A 24,097-nucleotide genomic window follows, 5' to 3' on the forward strand; every position below is an offset into this window, starting at 1 on the left:
CATGACTCTCCTTCCCTTTTCCCCTTTAATTCTCTTCCCCATCCCCTGGGGGTGGGGGAGGGTGAGTGAGCAGCTGTGTGGCCTTTAGTTGCTGGTTGGGCTAAATCACAACAGTCCTTTGTGGTGCCCAATGTGGGACAACCAATAATGCGGTCTGAGTAGCTACAGTGCTTATCACAGGGGCTTGAGTACAGCACCTGCGTTTGTGCCAAGCACCAGAAGCCGGGGTTTGAGTAGCCAGCTAAAACCAGGACAGTATGAAATAGCTAAACCTCAAGTCACAAAAGTAGCTATCAAGTGCATAATGAAAAAACTTAAGTAATTCTGTAATCTGGAAACCCAGTCTCTTACCCATCTAGTATTAGGCTCTCATAAGCTGCCTTTTTGTCACAGACAGGGCAGATCCAGGTAGGCTTCTTTTCATTCATTTGAAGATAAAGAGCAGCATCAAAACATTGCAGGTGTGTGCAAGTAACAGCCCGGCATGGGATTGTCAATCGCATTTTCCCCAGCTGCAGGAGATGCATTTAGAGAGTGTCAGAAGAGAAGACAGTGAAGCAGGCCTGGATGGCTAACTGATGAAATCAGAGGCAGTTGGTGAAGTAACTCTCTTCTCACTAGAGAGGTGCCCAGTGCTAAGGTCACTGCAGGCAAATCCACCCTATCAAAGCATGTATAGTGCACTTAAAAGGAACAATGAAGCTACTTAAAGTCTTCACTGAGTTGAAAACAGTCAGAAACATTTCTAATGGGCCTGTAATGTTATTTCTAGTATTTTATTTTTATTAGAAGACCTATTGAAACACTCGCTTTTATAATTTTCTTTTAGCCAAATATTTCAAGGGGTTTTGTGAGCTCCATTTATGTTAGACTCAGAACAGCATAATACTCATTTTAACATTTGACTTCACGGACCAGTCACTAACACGAGGCCAGTTTCTACCTGGGAAGAGAAGCCCCAAGGCAGTGTTATCTTGTTACACAATGAACAATTTTTTTTGTTTGTTATAGTAGCTGGCAATATAAGCAATACCACCAAGATGAGGAAATTCAAAGTTTTATTTATCACTGTATCCTTTAATTATTGTCACCCTGTCTAATTAGTCTCAATGCCTCAATATACAAGATTACTCCTTCTAAAGACCTCACTATACACACGAGTAGCAACTTGATTCTGACTGCATTATAACTGAGGCATTCACAGTTCTAAACCATAGTTGGTTGAATGCTGCTACAATCAGGTGCTTGTAGATGCACTCTTCTCCCCACTAATTTTATATTAATGAATCAGTATATAACAAAAGCTAGTGACATTTCTAAAGTGGGGCCTTTTAAAAGCAGCCCAACTCTGCACTAAAGATGAAAATACAAATCTGTATATGGTAATTTCCAGCCATACTTACAGGACACATCAGGGATACCCGGAGACTGGTTGTGGCAATCTCACTATCAGGATCTGCAGTTAGTTTTTCTTTAACTATTGAAATAAATTAAGAAGTTATACACAGACATCATTATTTAAAATGCTAATCTTGATTCACCAGTGTATGTACTTTTGTCCTGGTTTTAGCTGGGACAGTTAGCTCTTCTTTTTAACAGCTAGAAGAGCTCCATGTTTTGGTTTTACTCAGAGGCTCACTCTGAGAAGAATGTTGATAGCAAGCTGATGTTTGTGGTTGGACGTGAAACTCCAAGGACTTTTCAGTGTGCCAGAGTGCAGAAACACGGCGGGATAAGGGGGGAGCATAGCTGGGACAAGGGGGACACGATTCCCCTTGTGATTTGTGGTGGAACTTAAGACTGAGGGCCAAACTGGCCAATTAGTATTCCATATCATGCAGCGTCATGCCCAGTATAAAAGTGAGGGTCAGCCGGACAGAAGGGCTTTTGCGCTTTGGCTCTTTCGCCGCTTCTGCTCTTTTGCGCTTGCTGCGCTTTTGCTCTATTGCTTTTTTCTCTCTCTCTCTCCCAGTACTCCCACTCTCGGAGTACTCTCTCTCTCTCTCTGCCCCTCTCTATTTCGGGGCCTCGCGCTCGTCTGGGATTGCAGCTTCGGGACGAGACGGGCTTCGCATACGAGGGGGTGGTGAGCATCTACACTGTGTATTAAATCATCTGTATTAAATTGTTCTTATCTTAACCCACAGGTTTCCCGTTTCTCCTTTAATTCTCTCCCTCATTCCTGGGGGTGGGGGAGGGTGAGTGACTGGCTGTGTGTGAGGTTTGGTTGCTGGAGCAGCCTAACCCAAAACAACTTTGTTTCCAGCTATCTAAACAAAATAAAAATAAGCATCTAGGAAACTAGTTCATAGCCATATCAAACAACAATGGTTTCACCATTGATAAGTAACTGGCAAACACTGCATCACAAGATTGTTTGATGTGCAGCAGATGCAATAACAAACAGCCACAACAATTAGTAGAACAAACTCAACCCGACATGCGGAGAGATAAATAAAATAATCATCAGTGAGTGAGGTACAAAGACAAGACAATCAGCATCATATGCAAGTGAAGAGAACCCATATTTAGGGCATCTACCCTACCTGCACCTCACAGCCCACCACAGTAAGTGGTGCTCATAGCATTCCCGTAAGAACATTTCAGATGGGATCTCTAGGTGTGCCTCCCTACCAGCTCAGGGACCCTCACTGAAAAAGCACATGATGCCTCAGCAACAGCAAAGTGAACCTTTGATACTCTGGGCATGAACTTTCCTTTCAAAACACTGCAAATCCCCTATTACCAGCTCCAGTTTTAAAGAGCTACCAGCCACCCTCACAAAAAGTACAGACAGGCATATTAATTTGACTTACTCAGTGCTCTGGAGTGATCGGGGTTTCTGATACCTTTCATTTTTAACCTCTGCAAAAGCATAGCTGAAGTGAGCTGACGAACAAGATAGACAGACATGGAGTAATTCTACAAAAAGAGTGATTAAAGATTAAATATTAATTTCATATAGTACTTCCACTATGATAACAGATTACTATTTACACTAGTTGTAGCATACAGTAAAAACAAAAACATGCTGATTTTTTGCTTAATATTTATGAAAAGCATTGACAGATTACTTCATTACTGTGAAAGAGTCCGATACTCTGCCAGAATTCTCCTGCCAATCAAGTCCAATTATCTTACTCCAGTTGTGACTTAACAAAGAAAAACTCCACAACCAAAAGACAGTCTGGGCTGTTTTCTTGGAAAGATGATTTAGACTGGTGACACACCTTCTCATACATGCAGTTTCTAAGAACTTTTCATATTTGTCTCCTAAATCCTTCCAGTGTCAATCTGTTAGGAGGGAGCTCAAAGACAATTATGTGACAAAAGAAAAGATTAATACTCTTTCAGGTGCAAAAACAATACCTTCGAATGGCACACAGCTGCACCAATTTATTTGTACCTTTTCTTTACCTTGCTCTGCACTTTTAAGCCAAGCCTCATTACACCATATCCACTCCTCTGAGGCTGGTCACATTCCTTAGCATCTACTACTATTCCCTAATTCATATGCGATGGTTTGATGTGGGGGGGTTCTGGTGGCAGAAGAGGGGATTTGCTCCCTGTGATTTCCCTGGTTCCAGAACCGGGTCAGACCCTTCTCTGGCCACAAGATCAGACTCCCATCCCCCTCGGGGTTGAGCCAATCGGGCACCTCTGCGAATTGCCCTATTTAAGTCGGGACAAAGGAACCAGAAAAGGTGCTTTGCCCGGCAGTGAGGAGAGAAGGGAGGAGGGCGATGCCCCAGCTCCTGGCCTGGCAGCTGCCCGCACCGGGCTGGCACCACCCGCTGAGGATGGGATGGCCGTGGCGGAGCCACTTGGGGAACTCGAGGAGCGCCCCACTCCCGGGGTGCCCGCTGGACCGAGTTCACCCAGAGAGGACTGAGATCTGAGAGAAATGGCCACACAGAAACCGGGTCAGTGAAGATGGAATGGGACAAGGTGTGCCAGAGCGGAGTTTCCCCTGCAACCGGTGGCGAGACGGCAGGTGGCCCCCCTGCAGCCAGGACAGACCCGGTGGAGCAGAGACCCACTCGCAGCCCCTGGAGAAGCCCACACCGGAGAAGAGACGCCTGGGCCTGAGGACGGTCATGGAGCATGGGACACATGACAAGGTAGAGGGGCATCCAGAGTCCGTGTGACGACCCACGCCAGAGTGAGTGGCAACAACTCCCTAAGAATCCGAGACTGTGGTAAAGTCCACACTGGAGCAATCCGATGGGGAAGGATCGCATCCTGCGGGTAGGACTCACGCTGCAGAAGTTTGTGGATTTTCCTCGTGAGTAGGTGATCCACTGGAGCAAGGGAAAGTGGTGTAAGGGCTCCTTCTCCTTTAAGAGAGAAGCGACAGTAACAACTGACCTACACTCCCCCCTTCCCTGCCCCCCTGCGCCGCTGGGGGAGGAGGTAGAGCTGGGAAGAAAAGGAAAGGAGGGGGGAGAGGTGTTGTTTTTAAGATCTGGCTTTGTTTTTCTTTATCCTCTCAAGTAACTGGTTTTGTTTCCCTTTGTCCTTTTAAGTGACTCAATAAATTGCTCTGCTTTGAGAAATTCGAGTCTGTTTTGCCCGGGACCATGGTTGGTGGGTGCTCCTTCTCTGTTCTTGTCTCGACCCTCAGTCCTTTTATTATATTTTTCTCCTCTCCACTTCACTGGGAAAGGAGTTAGAGAGCGGCTGTGTGGAGTTTAGTTGCCGGGTCGGCCTAAACCATGACATCACAGAATCATAGAATGGTTAGGGTTGGAAGGGACCCCAAAGATCATCTAGTTCCAACCCCCCTGCCATGGGCAGGGACACCCTCCACTACACCAGGTTGCCCAAAGCCTCATCCAACCTGGCCTTGGACACTTCCAGGGATGGGGCATATAAAACTTCTCTGGGCAACCTGTTCCACTGCCTCACCACCCTCTGAGTGAAAAATTTCTTCCTTATATCTAATCTAAATCTGCCCTCTTTCAGTTTAAATCCATTGCCCCTTGTCCTATCACTACACGCCCTTGTAAAAAGTCCCTCTCCAGCTTTCCTGCAGGCCCCCTTTAAGTACTGGAAGGCTGCAATAAGATCACCCCAGAGCCTTCTCTTCTCCAGGCTGAACAGCCCCAACTCTCTCAGCCTGTCTTCATAGCAGAGGTGCTCCAGCCCTTGAATCATCTTCGTGGCCCTCCTCTGGACCTGCTCCAGCAGCTCCATGTCCTTTTTGTGTTGGGGACTCCAGAGCTGAACACAGTATTCCAGGTGGGGTCTCACGAGAGCAGAGTAGAGGGGCAGAATCCCCTCCCTCGACCTGCTGGCCATGCTCCTTTTGATACAGCCCACGATACAGCTGGCTTTCTGGGCTGCCAGCGCACATTGCCGGCTCATGTTGAACTTCTCATCCACCAGCACTCCCAAGTCCTTTTCCTCAGGGCTGCTCTCAATCCATTCTCCACCCAGCCTGTACTTGTGCTTGGGATTGCCCCGACCCACGTGCAGGACCTTGCACTTGGCCTTGTTGAACTTCATGAGGTTCTCACAGGCCCACCTCTCCAGCCTCTCACGGTCCCTCTGGATGGCATCCCTTCCCTCCAGCGTGTCCACAACACCACACAACTTGGTGTCATCTGCAAACTTGTTGAGGGTGCGCTCGATCCCACTGTCTATGTCACCAACAAAGATGTTAAATAGCACTGGCCCCAGTACTGACCCCTGAGGAACACCACTCGTCACTGGCCTCCACTTGGACATTGAACCGTTGACCACAACTCTTTGAGTGTGACCATCCAGCCAATTCCTTATCCACTGAGTAGTCCATCCATCAAATCCCTGTCTCTCCAGTTTAGAGACATGCGGGACAGTGTCAAATGCTTTGGACAAGTCCAGATAGATGATGTCAGTTGCTCTTCCCTTATCCACCAATGCTATAACCTCATCATAGAAGGTCAACAATTCACACCATTTGCCAGCTTTTTTTCAGTGTTCACTCTATCTTCAAGGTCACTAATGAAGAGAAAATTCTGTAAGTCCCACTTCTGCAGAATAATAATGATTTCATCTGTATAACAAACACAACCTACAATCTCTTATTTCTACTCCCTGCCAGCCATCTTATATGGCTCCTATACTGTCTGGGTCCTGCACAAGAATTTTAAACACCACCACCTACTGCGCCCTGCTCCTCCTTTACCACCCTACAGGAAAAAACAAATTCTTACCTAGATGAGCAGATAGTTATCTAAATGCATGGGAAACCATTAAGAAAAAACAGATTTTTTTTTTCTGCCTTAAATAATGACCATACACTGCACTGTTTATTGTCTACAGAAAGAATTCTATACCGTCAAGTTTGACCATCTCTGTGGGATTAATGCCTCCTTTGCTCAGTCAAGTATATGCCAATAAGCCCTTTCCATGTGAGCCCACTGCCACTCCACACTGCCCCCAAGGGTCTCATTTAGAGGATGAATAGTGACAGCTTGCTATACAAGTTCTGATACTTAGAGCAGGGCACCAACATTAAACCAGAGAACTCACTTGATACGTCTCATGGCAATTCATCTGCTTCCATGAGAATATGTTTTGGCAGATACAGGGAAGAAAGAAAGCAGGGGTCAGCAGGAGAGGCGGAGGCCGAGACCACAACGTACAACCCTGCAGTAATTTCAAGATTCTTGTGCTTTATGATTGGGAAGAAATGGCTTAGATATTTCCCCTCACCTCTGTATTGGAAAAAAAACCAAAAACAAACACAACAAACAAAACCACACAAAGCAATTCTGCTGTCAGTACTGCCCTTCATTTATTTTCTGAACATGAGCTTTCTCTCCATTTTTTTTTTTTTACATTTTAGTGTATACAAGTTTATACTGAAATCTCACTTTGAAACATAGAATCTGGAGCACAGGTAATATTTTCGTCCATCCTTCCAGTTGAGAGCAATGACACTGGAAGAAGCAAGTGCATTCAGTCGATTAATAAGTGGCTCCGTGGCTGGTGTCATCGCCACAATTTTTGCTTTTTTGATAATGGCATGGGCCACATGGCACTAGGCCTACTGGCACCAGATAGGACTTGTCTTTCTCAGAGGGGAGCGAGGGTCTTGGTGCAACAGCTAGCAGGGCTCATTGACAGGGCTTTAAACTCGATTCAAAGGGGGAGGGGGGTAATATCAAGATTGATAAAGATATGCTAGAAGTACCTGAAGAACAGAAGAAGGGAATTCCAGCCGCTCCAGCCAGGAAGTCAGATTCATCTGGGGCCCAACTTAAATGCCTTTATGCCAATGCACGCAGCATGGGGAATAAGCAAGAGGAGTTAGAAGTGTGTGCGCGTCTGTTGGGATATGATCTTATTAGTATCACGGAGACGTGAAGGGATGAATCCTATGACTGGACCGTCACAATAGAAGGGTACAGGCTCTTTAGGAAGGATAGGCAGGGGAGAAGAGAAGGAGGGGTTACCCTCTATGTCAAAGACCAGCTGGAGTGCTTGGAGCTGCACCTGGGGATGGATGAGGTCCCAACTGAGAGCTTATGGGTCAGGATTAATGGGAGAGCAGGGACAGGGGACATAGTAGTAGGGGTCTGCTACAGACCACCTGACCAGGAGGACCAAGTAGATGAGGCCCTCTACAGACAGATAGGAGCTGCCTCACATTAACGAGCCCTGGTCCTCATGGGGGACTTCAACCACCCTGATATCTGTTGGAAGGACAACACAGCAGGGCACAGGCAATCCAGGAGGTTCCTGGAATGCATGGATGATAACTTCCTTCTCCAAGTGGTAGAGGAAGCACGAGGAGAGATGCTTTGCTGGACCTTGTTCTCACCAACAAAGAAGGGCTGGTAGGGAACGTGACGCTCAAGGACAGCCTTGGCTGCAGCGATCATGAAATGGTGGAATTCAAGATACTTAGGGAAGCAAGGAGGGTGCACAGCAGGCTCACTACCCTGGATTTCAGGAGAGCAGACTTTGGCCTCTTCAGGGATCTCCTCTGTAGAGTACAATGGGATGAAGCCCTGAAGGGAAGAGGGGCACAAGAAAGCTGGCTAATATTCAAGGATCACCTCCTCCAAGCTCAGGAGCGGTGCATCCCAACAAAGAGAAAGTCAGGTAGGAACACCAGGAGGCCTGCATGGATGAACAAGGAGCTCCTGAACCAACTCGGGCACAAAAAGAAGGCCTACAGAGGGTGGAAGCAAGGACAGGTAACCTGGGAAGAATACAGAGCGACTGTCCAAGCAACCAGAGATCAGGTTAGGAAAGCTAAAGCCCTGATAGAGTTAAATCTGGCCAGGGACATCAAGGGCAACAAGAAAAACTTCTATAGATATGTCAGTGATAAAAAGAAATCTAGGGAAAACGTAGGCCCTCTCCAGAAGGAAACGGGGGACCTGGCTACCCGAGATATGGAGAAGGCTGAGGTTCTCAATGATTTCTTTGCCTCAGTCTTCACTGGCAAGAACTCCAGCTGCACAGCCCGAGTCACAGAAGGCAAAGGCAGGGACTGGGAGAATGAAGAACCACCCACCGTAGGAGAAGATCAGGTCTGAGACCATCTAAAGAACCTGAAGGTGGACAAGTCCATGGGACCTGATGAGGGGCACCCACGGGTCCTGAGGGAACTGGCAGATGAAGTTGCTAAGCCACTATCCATCATATTTCAGAAGCCGTGGCAGTCTGGTGAAGTTCCCACTGACTGGAAAAGGGGAAACATAGCCCCCATCATTAAAAAGGAGAAAAAAGAAGACCCAGGGAACTACAGGCCAGTCAGTCTCACCTCTGTGCCTGGCAAGACTGATAGGGGGATAGGTATAAAACTATATTAACTATTATTTCTATGGATAGGTATAAGAGTAGACACAAGACTGCATAAAACTCTGGAATACATAGCTCTGTGAAATAGCTCTGTGAAATGTTAGAAGTTATCAAATACTAATCCCTGCTGTGGAATGCTATCCAGAAAGAAGGCCGGTAAGAGAGACAAAATAAATGATGGCAAGGTTGTAACTCGTGACCCATAGGGAGAAAAACAGACAAAGAGGAGAGATAAGGACTAACAAGAACTAACATTTGTCTTCAAACAATAACAAGTAGGAGACAACCAGGTGTTCACTCAAGGCCAGGCCAGGCTGGGAAATGGTTTGGCTCTGCAAGCCCAGCCAAAACAGGAATTTTAGGGAAGAAGTGAAAAATACACAGTGAGGAAGACCTACGGCCTTCATCCCAAAGACCCCTGCCCACGACTGTTGGAGTGTGGATCTTTGAAGAGACTGCATGAAGAAAACCCTGTGTGAATAAAGACGGGAGCTGGGAAGTTAGGCCTCAGGGGCGGAATGCCCTTGAAGTAGAGGATAAGAAAACTATGCAGTATGATAAGGGAGTAGTGTTTGCTTAGAGCAGAGCTTCGCTAGGCGGGTGTTTTTTGAAATAGCCTGTTAAACACGACAAGCATATGTATCATCCAATAATGCTGTAGAAAAGGTGTGGTCTCAAGATGACTGACAAAAGTTGTCTATATAAGCAATAAGAACTGCGCAATAAACGAGATTCCTGCAGCTAACTCATATTGAGTCGTCTCTGGGGTCTTCAAATCCCGCTTCCGCAGTGGCGCCCAACGTGGGGCAAGCCACGGCCCCGGAGAATGAGCTGGACTCACGTTCGGGGTATACCCGGAGAATGAGCTGGACTCGCGTTCGGGACCCGGAGAATGAGCTAAACTCACGTTCAGGATATACCTGAAGAATGAGCTAAACTCACGTTCGGGACATTCCGGAGAATGAGCTAAACTCACGTTCGGGAGATTCCCGAAGAATGAGCTAAACTCACGTTCGGAATATTTATTACTTGTCGTGAACGAGTGTTTCGCGGAAGGAAGGACGAGCGACTACAGGCGGCCTATAGAGGAAAGCCAGAGTGGATCCACTGTCGCGCCGGAGAATGAGCCAAGCTCACGTTCGACACATTCCCGAAGAATGAGCTAAAATCACGTTCGGGATATTCTCGGACAATGAGCTAACCTCACGTTCGGGACCCTATACTTGTTTTGAACGAGTGTGCTAATTTCGCAGAAGGAAGGACGAGTGACTACAGGCGGCCTATAGAGGAAAGCCGGAGCAGATCTACTGTCACGAATTAGGAACCAAAAGAAAGAAGAAGTAAGCGACCGAAGAAAAAAAATAAGCGACACCTGCCTCAACAGGAGGAGGTAAGCAACTGGGAACGATGGGAAGCATGGCTTTAACAGAACATAAGTCTGTAGTTAAGGTGTTGACAAAAGTGCTAGAGAAACAGAACAGCACCATTAACAGTTCTGACTTGATAAAACTCCTGGTACTCCTGGTTTGGGTATCAGCTCACATACCAGAGGCAAATTCTTCAAATATATACATGACAAGGACTTGGGACACTATAGACGTTAAACTTTGGGACGCAGCCACCCGTGGGGATGCTGCCCTGCAGCAACAGCTGACAGCTTGGTGTGCTGTGTTCGAGGCCTTGAAGGGCACGGCGGGAGAGAGCGAGGGCGAGGGAACATCAGCGTCTGCCTCCCCCGGTAGCCCCGGCAGCCCCGCTGGCACCGGCAGAGCCAGCAGCCCCATCCCTGCCTCCCCCGCGGCCCCACCGGCAGAGGAGCTGTGCGGAGCTGCCGGCCTGGAAAAGTCATCATCGAATCCTTTTGATCCAGGGCCCCGAACGACAGACAGACTTATTCCTTTCCCCCTCTTCCAACGAAGTCGGTACAGCGGACCCCCGCGCCGCGCCGCCCACCGCGCCCCGGGAACGCCGCTGCTGCTGCCGGCCGGGGCCGCGGGCGCGGCGTTTGCCTCGGCGCTGCCGCTCGTGTGCGGAGCGAGCCGCGGCTGGAAGGGACGGAGACGCGGCAACAACAACAGCAACAACAAGGGGGGCGGCCGGCACAGGGCTGCTGGGTCGTCGTCCCCGTCCGTCCCCCACCCCGTTCCCCCCCCCGCCGGCCGCGCCTGGAGAGCGGCCGCTTGGCCCCGCCCCCCCCGCCCGGCTGAGGCCCGGGGCCCAGGTTGTACCAAGAGACAGCACATCTTAACTTGGATCGGCTCGATCGGCATTGCGGGGAATAACTAATCCTCCTTTGTTCCAGCAATTTCAACAATTAATATCAGTGTTGCAAAACCGTAAACATGCGTATTCCATTGTACATCTGCGAGCGCACACCACGCTGCCAGGGCCTATAGCAGAAGGGAACAGGCGAGCTGAGCCTCTCACGAGTGCAGCTCTGGTACCAAACTCGCTCGTGCAGGCAAACATCTTGCATGACTTCTACCATCAGAATGCTGATGCTATTAGGTGACAATTTGGTATAACAAGAGAGCAAGCCCGCTCAATCGTACAATTGTGTAGTAGCTGTTAAAATATGATCGTGCCACCACTGAATGGTGTTAGTCCTCGTGGTTTACGCTCGCAGGAACTTTGGCATACACTTCTTATCAGACATATGTATTTTTGTCATCATAAGGTATTGAGCATGTTACTGGTATTCCGTACAATCCTACTGGGCAACCGATCATAGAACACGCACATGGTACTTTGGAGAATATGCTTTTAAAACAAGAATGATGGGGAAATCTCCCAATGAAACAATAGCTAAAGTGTTATAGGTGTTAAATCTCTTAAATCGAGAGCTAAATATTTTGGGACGAATAAAATGTCACACATGTCAAAATCAGGCACAGGCAGGGTTACAGCAAGTGGCTTTCCAACAACTGACTGAATTGGCTAAGAGAGCATTAAGACATGTCCCTGATTTTTGGGACAGGGGAGGCTTCCTCTGCTTCCATTCGGCAGGGAGCACAGGAACCTTATGAGCATTTCCTTGATCAGCTACAAATGGCAGTTCAGAGATAAACAGAAAATCCGGCTACTGCAGATGTGTTGATATTCCAGTTAGCCATTGAAAATGCTAACACAGACTGCCAACGAGCTCTTGATCTTATCGGAAATTGGGCAAAAACGATTGCAGATTTAGTAAAGGCGTGTCAGAATGTGGGCTGGGAACACTATAAAGCAGAGATATTGGCAGCTAAATGTTTTGGTCAACAGTAATCACTGACACGTTGGTGCATTTAATTCCTATTAGTGTCTTTGGTCTTACATCACGAGGATTATGTGCACTAGCTGAGATGATGATCATCCACCACAAATCACGATTGTTTGTACTCAAAAGGGTAATTGATTCTAAAAAAAAAAAAAAAAAAAAAAAAATAAAAAGGAAAAACAAAAAAGGGGGAGCCTTCCATATATTTCCCCACAAGAATCCTCAGACAAAGCTACATATGTTTTAAATTTTCTTAATTCGTCTGTTTCTAGGCAACATACTACGGCTGTGGATCATAATTTTAAACCCAGTGCCATTTTTGTACGAAAAAACAACAGTATATTATAAGAAACTGGGCTCAACTCATGGGAAGGCCCTGTGCCTCTGCTTACATGGGGAAGAGGGTATGCTTGTGTTCTCTTTCCCACAGGTCCATACTGGTTACCAGCAAGAAACGTAAAGCAATGACAGAGACGCAGAATGAGGAAAATGGCTCAAAAGAATTGTAATAGAAGATTGCATACTGATATGTAAACTGTTTTTATGTTTTCTTATTGTTTGGTGTATTACGTGTGTGAAAGTTGCTTGTATATATGCTTTGTGTGTTTTCTCCAATCAGAAGGTGTATGGATTCCACCCGTAGCTACTGGAAAGAAAAGAATTAACTGGTACCGAATTAATGACAAAGAATTACAAACTGGACTTAGTTGTGAGTATGTAACTTTGAAAAGAGAAGCTGGGAGGATTGTTATTGAACAACATGTTGCGATTCGCAAAAGCCGCTGTTAGCCGGCAGAGCACATACTGGGCAGCCTTGTTGCACGCACTGGCCACGCGTGCGGCAACGCCGTGTCAGTACCTTTGTCATAGACTCTGCTGAGGGTGAAAAGGGATGGCTCAGAGCGGAGCTGAGGGAGGCTGCAGAGCACACTGTGTGGATAAACAGGGGACGCCCTGAAGGTGCTGTGCCTGCCTCTCTTCTCCACAACGACCCTGCCGATTGACACCCTCCTGCTCAGCGGAATCTTGGGTATAGTGGAAATAGTAAAGCCCTCGGAAAGGGAAGTAGTATGCTAGAAACTGCTTTTGCAAGGCTGTACCAAAACAATATGCTATTAACTGGAATTGCCAGCCTCCTACACAGGGTTTTATTCGTGCAAGAAAAGAAAGGGGGAATTTGTTGGAGTGTGGATCTTTGAAGAGACTGCACGAAGAAAACCCTGTGTGAATAAAGACGGGAGCTGGGAAGTTAGGCCTCAGGGGCGGAATGCCCTTGAAGTTAAGGATAGGAAAACTATGCATTATGATAAGGGAGTAGTGTTTGCTTAGAGCAGAGCTTCGCTAGGCGGGTGTTTTTTGAAATAGCCTGTTAAACACGACAAGCATATGTATCATCCAATAATGCTGTAGAAAAGGTGTGGTCTCAAGATGACTGACAAAAGTTGTCTATATAAGCAATAAGAACTGCGCAATAAACGAGATTCCTGCAGCTAACTCATATTGAGTCGTCTCTGGGGTCTTCAAATCCCGCTTCCGCACACGACCACCAGGAGGCATGTCGAGGAGGAGCCTGAGGCGGATCCTGAGGCAGGGGCTATGGAAATGATCTCCTGGGAGAGACTGCCCTTTTGGGGAGGGGGTGATGAGTATGTCTGTATAAATACAAGAAAACTGCTACGGCAGGTGTGCACGTTTGTGGTGGAGCGATCCCCCGTGCACCCAGCGCTGCAATAAACATACCTACTTTACAACTTTCCGAGTTGTGGAGTCTGTTTCTGCACGTCGGTTTTGGCGAGCCATCCAGGAGACTCTCTGCTCGACTGTGGAGCCGACTGCGGAGCGGACGCCCCTCAGCGCGCCCCGAGAACTTTCCTCGGAGGAGCCTCCTCTCCTCAGCCGATTACCCAGAGGCAGACAAGGACTTCCTGAGCCGCGGACAAATGGTATGTTTGGGTAAGAATGGCCGGAGACGTCCGGCGTGTGGGGCTGCTGGTAAAGCGTGTGGATATGTCCGGCGTGCAGCATTGTCCCCGGGCAGGGCAGGGTGCCCTGCGGTAAGGAGGGCCCTGGGGAGTTTGCTGCCTTAGAGGATCAGAGACTGGTGAGCTGGAATCTGTGCCAGCAAGAACCAGAGACTGAAATCAGGGACTGGTGAGCTGGAATCCAGATCAAGAGACTGGGCCAGCAAGAACCAGGGACTGGCAGGCCGCTAGTGATCTTGGGGGTAGATCGAGCAAACTCCGAGGCTGTCGCTACTTCCCTATAGGGTGAGGCGCCGTTTCGCCACTTCACTCGGGCGCCCGAACACTGAGTCTGACACAGAGGGGTGGGTAAGTAGCACAACCTCACAGTCATATGGCTTATGGAATATTGGCAGCTGCAGGAGGGGTAATAGCTGGATTGGTAATTGTCTGTTATCTGCTCTGTCATACGTTCTCTTGTTCCTGTCGTTCTGTGTTTTGTGCAAGTAACAAGAGAGGACATTTCGTTCCAGCCACACCTGGCCCTATACCCTGAAAAGGGTGAGAGGTGTCAGAAAGCAACGGGGACGATTTGAAATCTCTATATACTGCTATCTGTTGTAAAATCTGGTACCGTGTATTTCGTAAAGTTTATACCATTCAAAGTTTATATCATCTAACATCAGCGCATGTGATAAGGCCTTTTAATGTTTGTATAAGTTTGCTGGGCCAGCCCTGAAATGTGTGATTGTGTGATTAATCACTGAGTGAGTGTTTAAGCGAGTGAGACGCAGCCCGGCTGTGGAGCAAGTGTGGCATTCTGATCCATGGTTCTGTGTTCTCCACGAGGAGAGCGGCCGGAGACGAGTGAAGCATGTGATATCGTAAAAGTGCACGTGTGAGTGAGACGTGTAATTGTGCACAAAGCCAGTGCAGAGTCTGAATCCGCGGTTCAGTTCTCCCATGAGGGAAACAGCCAGAGACGGACAAAGCGAGTGACAAACTAAAAATTGTATTATTATTCACATGAGCATCAGACAGAATATTAAGGTGCAGTTAAAAGGGAGAAATGGAGTAAAGAGAAAGTAAGTGAAATGGGGGGAGGAAAAAGTAAACCTTATGAAAAATCCCCTTTGGGATGTGTATTAACACACTGGAAAGATATAGTGGGACAAGGAGGCATGGAGAATATAAAGAAACTAATCAAATATTGTAACCAATGGTGGCTGCTTTATAAGCTAGAAAATGAAGCTAAATGGCCCAGTGAGGGTGGAACACTAAACTATGACACGTTTTTACAATTAATGTGTTGTTCCTAAGAAGGGAAGAAAAATGGGATAAAGTTAAATACACAGATATGCTCTTTGTTCTCCGAAATAACCCTGAATGACAGAGAGATTGCGGACTAACGCCTCCACGAGATCCTATAGTCCTCGCATTAGAAAAAGAAAACAAGAGGGAGAACAAAAATAAATTAAGAGGCTGCTGCTCAGCCTGCAGCATTGGACAAAGGTGTACTAGAATAAGTAAAACCCACCAGGACTCAGAACAAGATCTAAACAATATTTTCAAGCCTCCCCCTCAGTCTCAGGAGCGGAATGAGGATTCAAACGAGACCCCTATTCCTCCAGACAGCCCGATATCCTCCCGCACTAAGAAAAAACAGCCGGCAGCAACAGAGTAGCCAACAGCAACAATTCTGCAGGCACCCCTCCGGGAAGTAGTAGGACCGGATGGTGGGACAATAAGAATTAAGGTACCATTTTCCTATAATGATTTAAGGGAATGGAAGACAGCTGCTCAGGAATATCACAGCGATCCAGTAAGCACCACCCAAAATCATAATAAAGCAGCACAACCCTGATTGGAATGATAGGCAATTATTGTCAGAATGTTAACTGAGACAAAGAAACAATTAGTCATAAAAACTGCCGGGGATCTTGCAAAAGATCACTATGAGGCTACGGGAGGAACAAAAGGAAATGGAATTTTTACTAGATACGTTTTAAGTTAAGCCTTAATGCCTTTAGGAAATTATTACATTGTAGTAAAAGGAGCAACTGGCCAGAGTGAAAAGGCTTACTTTTTGAACCTTTAAAATATAAACTGGGTAAGCAAGTGGGCATTCATAAATTCTTGTATATGCCAAACTCCCCAAAAGCCCTTTTGGGAAGAGATCTATTAGAACAATTGGGAGCCACAATAAAATTCAAAAAAGGTGAAATTACTCTGGATGTAAATGATCATCAGTATGTACAAATAATGAGCTTGCTTTTAGTTAATATTCCCACAGAAGGAAAATCGACACGGAAATCACTGACCGGGTGTATCCAGGAGTTTGGGCAACTGATGTTCCGGGATGTGCCACAAATGCCCAGCCAGTGGTAATAAATTTGAAAAGCGAACACAGAGCGGTAAGAATTAAACAATACCCACTAAAAAGGAAGATAGGGAAGGGATTCATCCAATCATAGAAACAAAATAACAGAGGATCAATACCCTGTGGTTGCTAATCCATATAACCTGTTAACCACTCTGACTCCTGATTTGACTTGGTTTACAGTTTTAGATTTAAAAGATGCCTTCTTTTGCCTCCCTCTCCATGAAGCCAGTCAGAAAAATCTTTACTTTTGAATGGGAAAATCCCAAGAGTGGTCGAAAGACCCAGCTCACCTGGACGTGTTGCCACAAGGTTTTAAGAACAGCCCTACGATTTTCAGGAACCAGCCAACAAAAGACCTAGAGTCATGGGAACCACCACAAGAAGAAAGAAAAGTATTACAATATGTAGACGACCTCCTTACCGCGACCAAGACCAGAGAATCCTGTGTCATCTGGACTGTAAGTTTACTAAATTTTCTTGGGCTCCAGGGGTACTGGGTTTCTCAGAGAAAGGCACAAGTAACATTGCAACAAGTTACATATCCTGGGTATGAAATCAGTGCTGGTCAGCGTTTCCTGGGTCAAGCCCGGAAAGAAGCCATATGCCAGATCCCCAACCACAGACCGTGAAAGAGCTACGAACTTTCTTAGGAATGATGGGGTGGTGTCGGCTCTGGATATACAACTATGGCTTGCTTATTAAACTGCTGTACTCTTCAGTAACATCCAGCCAAAATTACCTCCAGTGGGATACGGAGTTGAACCGAGCATTCCACCAGCTGAAAAAAGCCCTCATGTCAGCGCCAGCATTGGGACTTCCTGATGTGAGTAAACCATTTTTCTCAGAGAATAGCATTAGGGATACTGGCATGGGACCTGGGACCATGCAGATGAGCTGTGGCGTACTTTTCCAAACAACTGGATGTTGCCGCAAAAGGATGGCCCAGTTGCCTGAGGGCAGTGGCAGCAGTCATCCTGAATATCCAAGAGGCCCGGAAGTTTACCTTAGGCCAGAAAATGACTGTTTTCGTGTCCCACCTGGTGTCCACAATCCTTGAAGCAAAAGGGGGACATTGGCTCTCCCCGCAGAGGTTCCTGAGGTATCGAGCCATCATGGCCGAACAGGATGATGTTGAAATTATAACTACTAACATTGTTAACCCAGCTTGATTTCTCAGTGGGAACACTGGAGAACGAGTGAATCGTGACTGTCTCGAAACAATTGAGGCGACGCACTCCAGCAGCGCTGACTTCAAAGATGCCCCCATGAAGTGGGTAGAACACTGGTTCACAGACGGAAGCAGTTATGTTATGAGTGGAATGCGACATTCGGGATACGCCGTCACCAATTCTGAAAAGGTAATAGAATCGGGACCATTACCAACTGACACCTTGGCACAGAAAGCTGAAATCATAACCCTGACTCGAGCTCTAGAAAGAGCTGAAGGAAAAGCTATCAAGCATGCAGAGAGACTTTAAAACTTTTAATGCAGTACAACTTCCTGAAAGAGTGGCAATTATGCACATCAGGGCACACCAGAAGGTGAGCACAGAATTGGAAAGAGGAAATGAACTGGTGGATAGAGAGGCAAAACAGGCTGCTAGAAAAGAGATACAGGTAGAAGGGGCATTAATCCCCAATGGATGCATATCTTTAGAAGGTAAGCCAGAGTATACAAAAGATGACCGTAAACTCATTACAGATCTAGAAGGATCATATAATAAGGATGGGTGGGCCATGACACCACACAGAAAACTTATAGTTCCTTCTTATATGGTTTGGCCATTAGCCCGAGAAGAACACAAGAAAGGCCATTGTGGGGTGGAAGCATTATACAAATATCTTATCAAAAGTATAGTGGCTCGAAATCTGTATACCGCTGTCAGACAAGTAAGTCAGCAATGTGATCTCTGCCTCCAGACTAGTCCAAAGACCATTGCACAGCCAGAAATGGGCCAAATTGGGAAAGGGAATGCTCCAGGACAACATTGGCAAATTGATTTCTCGGAACTTCCTAGAAATAGGGGGTATCGATATTTGCTTGTACTAACTGATACCTTTTCAGGCTGGCCAGAAACCTTTCCGTGTAGAACAGCTAAAGCTCGAGAAATAACCAAAGCATTACTCCAAGAAATAATACCCAGGTTTGGAGTCCCAGCAGTAATATCCTCAGACAGAGGAACCACACTTCATCTCTAAGGTAGTGCAACAAATTAGTCACCATCTAGGAATAGATTGGCAATTACATACTCCATATCGGCCACAATCGAGTGGCCAAGTAGAGAAAATGAATCATTTGATTAAAAAACAAATTGTTAAATTGGGACAGGAAACTAATTTGGCTTGGCCCCAATCTCTGCCTCTGGCAATTTTATGAATACGAACCAAACCCAGAGCAAAAGAAGGGCTGAGCCCATTTGAGATTTTATATGGGCGGCCTTATGGAGTACAAAAGGGGGTGTCTTCACAAATTGGTGAAGGAATTATGACTTCCTATATGGTGGCATTAAGCAAACAACTCAGAAAATTGAAAAACATGTATTTGGAACTCGGAGCAGAGGTCTAGATGGACCTGTACATAATATACAACCTGGAGATTTTGTATATGTCAAGTCTCTTGCAGGAAGAACTTTGGAACCACAGTGGGAAGGACCATTCCAAGTACTCCTCACCTCCTACACAGCAATCAAGATCAAGGAGCAGAATGCCTGGATTCATCACACCAGAGTAAAGAGTCCATAGATCTCCATGGAAGGTCACGCAAGTCCAACCAGGGAAATTACTTTTCTCACAGTCATAATTATAATTCAGGGGTGGGAAAGCACTTGTAGCCAGAATGATACTGAGTGGCTGTTAAGGAAGTTCCTGGCTGTTACATGGGAAGCACCTGTGCCTTGTTGAGACAGGTGCTGTGAATCACGTTGGTCAGCCGGAGACCACGTGACCTATGGGAGGTTTAAAGGCGGGGCACTCCCCTTCTGGAGCGTGTGAGTCAGAGCTCTCTGCTGGAGTGAGATAATAGTGAGTTTGGATTAGCCTTCTGATCGTGAGATACATTGTGGTTGCAACAGCTGTTTGGTTGCGACCCACTGTGAGAAGATACAGGCAGTCTGTGACATCTGGTGACCCCGATGTGATTTGTTGGAATGGGAACTACTTGGACTGCAGAATGAAGTGTGGTAGAGCCCAGTGAAGCTTGAGAGCAGCAGGAGAGCTGTGAATTGATCAGCTTCGACTTAGACATCTGGAACAAGGTGAGCTGCTGGGAACGGAAAATGGGACAAAACTTTGTAAAGGAAAATCAGACCTTCACTTTCCTTAAATCTGCGGGAATGGCTGCGGGGGCCAATATAAGTAATGAAGATTTATATAATTTACTTAACTGGGCAGTGGGACACGAAGACCTGGTTAGCCTTACTTTCACCTTTAACCTAGAACTTTGGAAAAGGTTGGGATATAAGCTACTTTGTGAAGTAGTCCTTGGAAAAAAGGACTTAACTGATACTGACCTGCTGTGTACGTGGAGGGCCCTGGATAATATAATTCAAAAGGGGGTGGCAGAAAAGGAGGAAGATGAATTAACAGACTATGCATCAGTGAGCGAAGGGTATGAAGGAAACAATGAACTGTCTGAACGAGGACTGGCCCCAGACAGTGTGGACAGCGAATTAGATGTATCCTTGCTGTTCACGGAGATCAATAAAGTTGCGGGGACTATGCAGGAACTCTGCCCTACCCTGCAGGAGATATTGGAGCGCCCCCCACCCTTTGCCCCAGCAGCCCCCCCTTCCTCCTCAGGATGTGTCACGCCTACGGCTCCGCCGCTTGATCTAATGGCCCCACCCCTGGCAACTTCATATCCAGCAACATATATGACACAGGTATGAGCTATGCAGCCAGCACTAGTGTGCCAGGCCGTGACAATACTGCAAGGAGTATCCCAGCAGTTAGCAGCTGTAGTGGAGATATTGCAGCAGGCCATGACCCCCCCTGCAGTAAAAGAGATTTTAGGAGAAACTTTCAAAGCAAGTGACAGCTCAGCTGGGGAGTTACCACTGGTTTCTCCACCAGGGGAAAAGTCGCTAGAATCTGTCTGTTTATTGGAACCTGATCCCTTGGGAACCCCTGCAGCGACAGTTCAACCTCGTGACCCAGTCCGTTTCTGGAACAAGGTAAAAATGAAAGCAATAGAGGCTGGGGACTGGGACTTGGTTCAAGTCTTGGGGTTACCAGTCAGTAATAAAAAATTATCCATGATGGAAATGGGGGGAAGGCCGAGTGTATTCCCTGTGGAACTGGCCCTCCCGGGTTCTAACCAGCCCAATCAACACTTGGGCTGGTCATGGAAAGTCATACAGGATATACAAAAGGCAGTAGCACAATATGGGCCAAATTCCCCAGCAGCAACACAATTATTGCGATTGCTAAACCTAGAGATATTGGTGCCGTATGACTTTCAACATCTGGCTCAGGTTATGTTCCAGCCAGTTCAACGCTCCATTTTTATGAGCACTTGGAGGCAGTTGGCCGATCGTCAGGCACTACACAATATACAGTTACCTCAAGGCGACCCATGCTATGCTGTTGGTACAGATGTCCTGATGGGAACGGGTCAAGTATTTAGCAATCCGGCAATACAAGCCCAATGGCATCCCCAAATTCTTGAGCAGCTCAAACAAATAGGGATGCAGGCCCTCATGCGCACCACAGAAATGGCGGAGCCCCAAGTGAGATACTCTATGATTAAACAAGGGAACAAGGAACCTTTTCTACAGTTCGTAGAAAGGTTGCAAGGGGCAATAGAAAAACAAATATATGACAGCAGTCTACGGGCCCTATTGACAAAACAACTGGCAAGGGATAATGCCAACACTGATTGCTGAAGAGTTATTGAAGTACTGCCAGGGGACCCCTCTTTAGAGGAAATGGTCATTGCGTGTGCTAAGGTCGGGTCTGTAGAGCATGAAATGACTGTACTAGCCACCACCTTGATGGCCTCATATAATAAGAAACTGAAGTGTTATAAATGTGGAAAGATGGGCCATTTTGCAAAAAACTGTAGATCAAGGATTTACACCAATGGCTGGTCAAAAAATGACAAAAGAAGAACTAAGAAATACGTGACATACAGCCCTAGCAAGCTCTTTGCGGGAGCAACGCAGGAGCCGCAGACCAATCCAGAAAAGACCCCTGAGGGAATGTTACGGCAGCCGCAGGTTAAGCAGCCAGAACAGCCGGGGTGGATGTATCCAACTTCATCAGAACAGTGGATATATCCACCGCTGACCTGGTATGACAAAAAAATATAAGAATGACTCCCCCATGGTTTTGCCCCAAGGTATCTGACAAACGGCGACAAAAAAACGGAATCAGAATGATGGAATCCCTAAAGCTATGAGATGCCTTTTTTTCAAAAATAAAAAAAAAGGGAGTTGTTAAGGAAGTTCCTGGCTGTTACATGGGAAGCACCTGTGCCTTGTCGAGACAGGTGCTGTGAATCACGTCGGTCAGCTGGAGACCACGTGACCTATGGGAGGTTTAAAGGCGGGGCACTCCCAAGAGGGAGGGGGGCAGTTCCCTCCTGGAGACTGGAGTGGTAGGAGCCCCTGGAGAGTGTGAGTCAGAGCTCTCTGCTGGAGTGAGATAATAGCGAGTTTGGATCAGCCTTCTGATTGTGAGATACATCGTGGTCGCAACAGCTGTTTGGTTGCGACCCACTGTGAGAGGATACAGGCAGTCCGTGACAAGTGGCCTTGGTAGGTATATTGGATCCATGGGGAAATACTCTGCTCGAGAAGGTTTAAATCTATCTACTGTGGTTATGTATGGAAATCAAGAATATTTAAAACAAGAATGGAGTAAGGATACAAAGGGAATTCACCAACTTCAGGGAAATGTAGGGAAAAAAAAAAATCAAAGTAGGATGCCAAATTATTAGTTGCCCCACCCATAAAAAGGCATCCCAAATTACTAAAAGTACTATCTCAATTACTCCCACAAATAATGTGCTTCTAAAGAATTAGATTGTTGGCATAATTTCACACTAGTGCAAACCACTGAAGTGGCTTGTCTCTGAGCCAACAGTGCTATTGGACTCTCATTTAAATTTAAAATAAACGCTGGGCCAGTTACAACAATGCCCGCTGCGATAGTTACACATTGTAAAGAGATATGTCTACCACACGACCTATGCCAGTACCTAAGCTAGAACCCAAAATTTATCAAATTGGTCCATATGTAACAAGAAACAAAGGACAGCAGCAAGTGTTATTCAACCCAGAATGGTCTCTCAAAAGGGTTGAGTTATCAATGCAAATTAACATTTCAGAAATCCAACCGTTGTGTTCTCCTTTCTTACAAACCTCTTATGAAGGATGGACTACTTGGCTAAGAAAGAGGAAAGGTATTTCTCAAAGACGAAAACCAAGAGACCTGACGGGGCTATTAGGAACAGGGTTGGGAGTTCTGAATACCATAGACTCAGAAGTCATAATGAACAAGCCGGCCGCTGTCACTACAGATCTGTCAAAACTGCAATGGCCCTTACAATCCTCGTTATTGACTTTAGGAGCTCACCAGTGGTTAGCATGACAAATCTTACCAGACTGGCAACAAACAAACATAAGAGACCACAATATAATTGTAGATGTGATTGACGGGCTACAAGCCAATATCTCACTAGCCCTGAGTTGTGTTCAGGCCCAACTATGGATGCAATCAGATACTATAGTATCACCTCTATTATAAGAGAAGGAGAAGAAGGGATATTTCCCACTGAAATCCGAAAGGTAGTCTGGGATGGTGCCACAAGTAAAGAAAGAGAGCTTCAATCCTGGTGGAATATGGTAAATTTTACTTGTAACCCCACCATGCACACAGTTACAGCCTTTGTACTAACCATTCGTAATGCTCTAACAACTGTAATCCATCCCATCATAGTTTTGGGGATATACCATGACAGAACCCTGCTTTATCCTTTCGAACACAGAACATGGGCCCAAAGGGTAAGAGACAGATGACAAACAGTAGATCTAAAATCCTGCATTGTGCGAGAACAACAAGGATTTCTAAGTGAAAGTAATACCATATGAGCACAAGATATCTGTCTTGATACTGATCAAAAGGTGTGTCATTTTGAAATTCTCCCTGATGTTGGCTCAAAGACAATCATAATATATGCAGGGAAAGGTTGTGCATGTCTACGAACAAAATGTAGCTCCATATTTGTAGAAGAAACGGAAGTAAGCACTAAAAATCATTCAAACTTCTGCATCTGTAATTTCACTCGAACCACAGGATGTGACTTGCATTATTCTGCTCCTGTCACATCCCATCATATTCTAAAATCAGACTATACATTGATCTACGAGTTAATACCCACACCTATAGGAACAAGTCTAACTTTGACAAAGAAATTGCTACAGCATCCTGGTTTAATGCAAATACTGGAGAAATTAGAAATAGCGGACAGAAAACTCTGCTGACAGTTCATTATGATGCAAATGAGATAAAGAAAATTGTAAAAAGAGTAGAGAAGGATGGAGAACATAAATAGTGGGAAGCACTTTTTGGATGGTGAGGATTTTTCAATCATCTAATACATCCTGTTATTATACTGTTAATAGCTACAGCTGCCTTGATGTTGTTACTAACACTGCTGTACATATGGATTTGGTGTGTGTTTCGAAGGGTATCTTC

The 24,097-nt window shown here is 46.2% G+C and overlaps 1 protein-coding gene across 6 annotated transcripts in view; it reads right to left on the bottom strand.

Moving 5' to 3' along the window:
* LOC147526181 (E3 SUMO-protein ligase PIAS2-like) overlaps nucleotides 1-24,097 on the bottom strand; it is a 63,623-nt gene that overhangs the window by 12,409 nt on the left and 27,117 nt on the right. For all 6 annotated transcript variants that reach the window (XR_015222960.1, XR_015222958.1, XR_015222959.1 and 3 more), the window contains exons 7-9: nucleotides 2,817-2,922; nucleotides 1,404-1,477; nucleotides 352-512 (exon numbers count right to left, since the gene is read on the bottom strand). Coding sequence is in view for 3 of the 6 variants with exons in the window: in XM_086630233.1 (XP_086486359.1) it covers nucleotides 352-512; nucleotides 1,404-1,477; nucleotides 2,817-2,922 (341 nt within the window). In the remaining 3 variants the exon portion in view is untranslated. The remainder of the gene's footprint in view (nucleotides 1-351; nucleotides 513-1,403; nucleotides 1,478-2,816; nucleotides 2,923-24,097) is intronic.

Source organism: Tauraco erythrolophus, chromosome W (genome assembly GCF_009769465.1).
Source record: "Tauraco erythrolophus isolate bTauEry1 chromosome W, bTauEry1.pri, whole genome shotgun sequence".
Lineage (NCBI taxonomy): Eukaryota > Metazoa > Chordata > Aves > Musophagiformes > Musophagidae > Tauraco > Tauraco erythrolophus.